Source organism: Macadamia integrifolia, chromosome 9 (genome assembly GCF_013358625.1).
Source record: "Macadamia integrifolia cultivar HAES 741 chromosome 9, SCU_Mint_v3, whole genome shotgun sequence".
Classification (NCBI taxonomy): Eukaryota; Viridiplantae; Streptophyta; class Magnoliopsida; order Proteales; family Proteaceae; genus Macadamia; species Macadamia integrifolia.
The window spans coordinates 4,377,291-4,381,377 of NC_056565.1; the positions used below are offsets into that span (position 1 = coordinate 4,377,291).

A 4,087-nucleotide genomic window follows, 5' to 3' on the forward strand; every position below is an offset into this window, starting at 1 on the left:
GCTAAGTTGAAGCTGGCACCAGGAGGTCTACTTCCAGGAAATCACTAAAATGTATTTTCTCTTAATCTTCAATCTGAAAATCTAATTCAACTGTGTTATCCAAAGCCCACAAAATGAAACATCAAACCCATAATGTCTCCTAAATTATCCATCCATCACACCTCAGTAAGTCTAACGTCAATAGTTAATCTGAATTGGGTAAACTTAGAACCCTATATGATTCATAGCCATTAAGTATCTTTCTTTTCTTCCCTTTCTAATAAACCAACAAAGTATAACTGATACATTAACAGAGGTCTTATCTTCTGGTTTCCTTCCTCATGGAAACACCTGAAGCTCAGAACTGAACAAAGATAAACAAACCCACAAACAAATTTAAATTGTACTTATAATACATAATATCAAACAATCTAACAATCAATCCAAGAAACCTAATTAATTTAATTCCCTTTCCCTCAAGGGCAAGTTGGTGAAACACTCCCTATTTGAGTCCATTTCACATTCTCACATAAGGTACTAGCTGTTCCCCCTCCTCTTGCTAGATTAATATCTTGTAATGAAATCCCAGAACATGGAAAGCTCTTGCTGCAATCAAATATCACAGCCACCTCTGAAGCACTTGTCCCTTTGATGTTCTTGTACATCACTTGTTTTACTTCCACCGCTGACTTCTGCGAATAAGGATCATCAACCAAGTTCTCTTAGAAATTAATTAAAGGAATCAAGGGTTTTGTTTGATTGCAAGGTGGGGAGAGTTTAAAGTCCTTACCTGTTCCTTGCACGGCTCAACTTCATCACAGTAGTTCTGATCTATGATTATTGGATTTGTGACACTGTTCATTGCTATATTTTGAAATATAATGTTGCTTACACTCCCAGATCCTCCCTGTACAGTAAATTAACAAATGTGGTTAAGTACACATGCATGTATGGATGCACATAATGCATGGTTAAGTATATCTTAATAGCTAAATTGTAATTATTACCGCCCAAGTCTTGATCCTGACTCCATTTGTGGTTCCAGAAAGTCTTGCTCTATCCACTATCACATCTGAAACATGGGCTTCTTGATTGTCTGCTCCCAAGCTTCCAATGCTAAACCCACCAGGAGAATTGAAGTCCAAAAATACATTAGGAAAATTGAAATAAAATTAATTAAAATATCAAAGTAGGAATATTTCAACTGGAATTTGTTGAGGGTTATAAGATTTGAGTCCTAGTACCTGATCCCATGACCTGGTCCACAGGTTATGTCAGAAGCTTGAACCTTTGAAGACCCAGTTACAATTGAGATGCAGTCATCACCTTAAGCATATAATAAAAAGAAAAGAAGTTCATCATCAGCATTCTTTAATTTTCCTCTAAACCCCAAATTTGAAGTTTAAAAATCATAGTAAGAGTATAAGTTCTTACCTGTTTTGATGACACAACTCTTGATTAGAATGTTTTGAGTCCCTGTAACATGAATTCCATCTGTGTTGGGGCTGTTTTCTGGCGCAGTTATCATGAGATTTAAAGCTTGGACAGTGACACAATTCTGAAATTCAACATGAATTTGTTGTGAATCTTTGATCTTGAGGTTTCTCACCACCAAGTTCTTGCATTCCAAAAAGGTTAAGGCCTGTAGAAATCATGAAGAATTTCAATATCTTCTTTATGACAAAGAAATTTAGTTAGGCACTAAGACATGAACATACCGTGGGTGCAGACTTGCAAGGCTGCCAGAATCCATGGAAACAAAATTTAAGAATAGTTAATACATAAATGTAAGAAGATACTGTGATTGTACAATACTAAGAGAATTCAAAATGCAGAAGTACTTACAAGGTTTTTGTTGACTTTGCAGGAATTTTGCCACCATATATTTCCATTGCCATTGATGGTTCCACCACCTTCAACTATTAAATTTTGTATATTTTCAAACACCAGCCAGTGTTGAGGATCACTTTCGTAGTCTGCTCGATTATCTGAAGCTTCAATTGTTCCATAGACCTGGTATATAGAATTGAAACAATTCACATTTTGTATGGACAAACCATTCAAGTAGAGAGGCTTTTCTGTTTTTGGGGGTGGTTTTTTTTTTTTTTTGGGGGGGGGGGGTGTTGTTGGTGGTTGTTATATTAATCTCACCATCATTGTAAGATCAGATTTGCAAGGACCAGAGAATGTAATTGGCTTAAGAAGATAATTCTTGTTTTGAGGCACAACAAGAACACCAGATGAAGATGAACAAGCTACCTTCCAAGCCTTCTTAAATGCCTGAATGAACCCAATTAAAACAAACCAAGTTTAAAAGAAAATATGAACTAGAATTTCATATCATATAATACCAAATTAAAACTGACTTGATCAGTAAGAGAACCAAAAGATTAACCAGTACTTAGATTATAGTACACACCTCTGTGTCATCTCTTCCATCACCTTTGGCGCCATAATCATCAACATTAACCACTTTAACTGAAGTTGCAGTACTACCCACTTGATCAAGTTGTTCCAAGTAAGTAGGATAGGAACTTGTGTTGTACACAGGGACTTCATTAAGATGAGTAGAGAGTGAGTCCTCTTGCAAAATGCTATAAGAGGAGTAAGAACATAACAACAGCATAAAGAGTGGGAGTAGTAGTTGTTTTTGTAGACCCATTGTACCCTTCACTTGTAAGAGACAAAAAATACAAAAAAAGCCAAGAGATATTGAAGATTGCTTAGAGAGTTAGAGGGATGGTGGTGAAACCATGTCATGATGAGATATATTTATAGAAAGAAAAGATTGCCCTGTAACCAAGTCTACCACACACACACACGCACATATACAGAGAGAGAGAGACAGAGAGAGAGAGAGAGAGTTTCAACTCAATCTATGGCGGCTGGGGTCATCTTCTCCATGTTTCTGAGATATGGATTGAGATACAAGAGATTGAGACGAAAGAATCTCTAGGCCGGTCTCCAACTCTCTCTCTCTCTCTCTCTCTCTCTCTCTCTCTCTCACGCACATACACACACACAAACAGTCATACATGTATGGGAAGGGATTGTGTGTGCAAAAGTTGTAAGAAACACCCATTAATGGACACGATCTTGGAATTATACATAGACACGAACACAATCAAACAACATCTACATATACCCACATGCATGCATAGTAGTTTGGGACTAACTTATGGCTAGAGAATACATCATGGAGCCACACTATTGAAGACATGTACATACCAGTACGCAAGCAAGCTTCTATACATTTATGTACCAGTCTCATGCATGCAGGAATAAATATACATGCACGTCCATAGTGACTGTTACACTACGATGTTCCACACATGGTGTTTGAAAAGATATGTTATATTTTATTAGAGATGTTTGTTATGATCTTTCTAGGACATGGGAAGGCCTGTGAGTTAAGGCTTGTGAGTTACGCAAGATTGGTATATACCCATATTGTTTATGTTACCCAATATACGTATCATGCATTAGAAGGCACATGGTTATGGGCATTATGTCAAAGAAGGCTATTTGGTGCAAAAGTGTTGATATACCACATTGGGTAAGAAAGAAGTAGGTGCGTTTGAAGTAAAGGAATGGCATTTGCGTGTGAATTTGGGAGTTGGGAAAGAGATAAGGGAAGGCGTCTGGATCCTTTCCAATCCCTTCAACGTGCGTCTAATGGTTGGGAGGGCCTTGGGATGTGTGCAGGTCCTCTCTTAACTGTCTGATGCGAGCTGGAGGGGTTGGAGAGGATCCGGACCCAAAGGGAAGGGTTTGTGACATATTGAAAGAAAAGATGTAGGGTATCTTTTACATATGTTTATCTTATCTCTCTCTCTAGCTATTTCTCTTTAATTAGTTGATATGAACAAGGGTGGACACACTGTTATTACTTATTAGTTAGGTCTCAATATAACTAACCCATCAGATGGGGGAACAGTTTGTGAATAGGAGATTCTGGTATATACATTGGGCTGATGTATGGCATATCTGCCTCGTGTTTTTTCCGACAATCAACACAATATCTACACATAGGATAAGGCGATTATATCCAATAAGATCGCGAGAAATTAGAGTCAAGCAGCACTCATTCTCAATTTGCAATCGACTG

General features: G+C 37.6%; 1 protein-coding gene across 1 annotated transcript; it reads right to left on the minus strand.

Moving 5' to 3' along the window:
• Window positions 1-303: 303 nt before the first annotated feature.
• Window positions 304-3,233, minus strand: LOC122089024 (polygalacturonase). The gene is made up of 11 exons (XM_042658430.1): window positions 3,208-3,233; window positions 2,617-2,652; window positions 2,399-2,492; window positions 2,131-2,259; window positions 1,825-1,992; window positions 1,698-1,718; window positions 1,414-1,621; window positions 1,224-1,305; window positions 987-1,095; window positions 770-886; window positions 304-671 (listed from the first exon to the last, which is right to left on the minus strand). Exons 1-11 carry the CDS (start codon window positions 3,231-3,233, stop codon window positions 456-458), a joined length of 1,206 nt encoding a protein of 401 aa, XP_042514364.1. The 3' UTR covers window positions 304-455.
• Window positions 3,234-4,087: the final 854 nt, after the last annotated feature.

What these genes read in the sequence shown, in the direction of transcription:
- LOC122089024 (XM_042658430.1), bottom strand. Translation starts at nt 3,233, where the DNA reads ATGTATAGAAGCTTGCTTGCGTACTG. An exon ending in TCTACAAAAACAACTACTAC is followed by an intron (nt 2,493 to 2,616) that starts TCCCACTCTTTA and finishes TACTTACTTGGA; the next exon opens with ACAACTTGATCAAGTGGGTA. An exon ending in GGACCAGGTCATGGGATCAG is followed by an intron (nt 1,096 to 1,223) that starts GTACTAGGACTC and finishes TGGTGGGTTTAG; the next exon opens with CATTGGAAGCTTGGGAGCAG.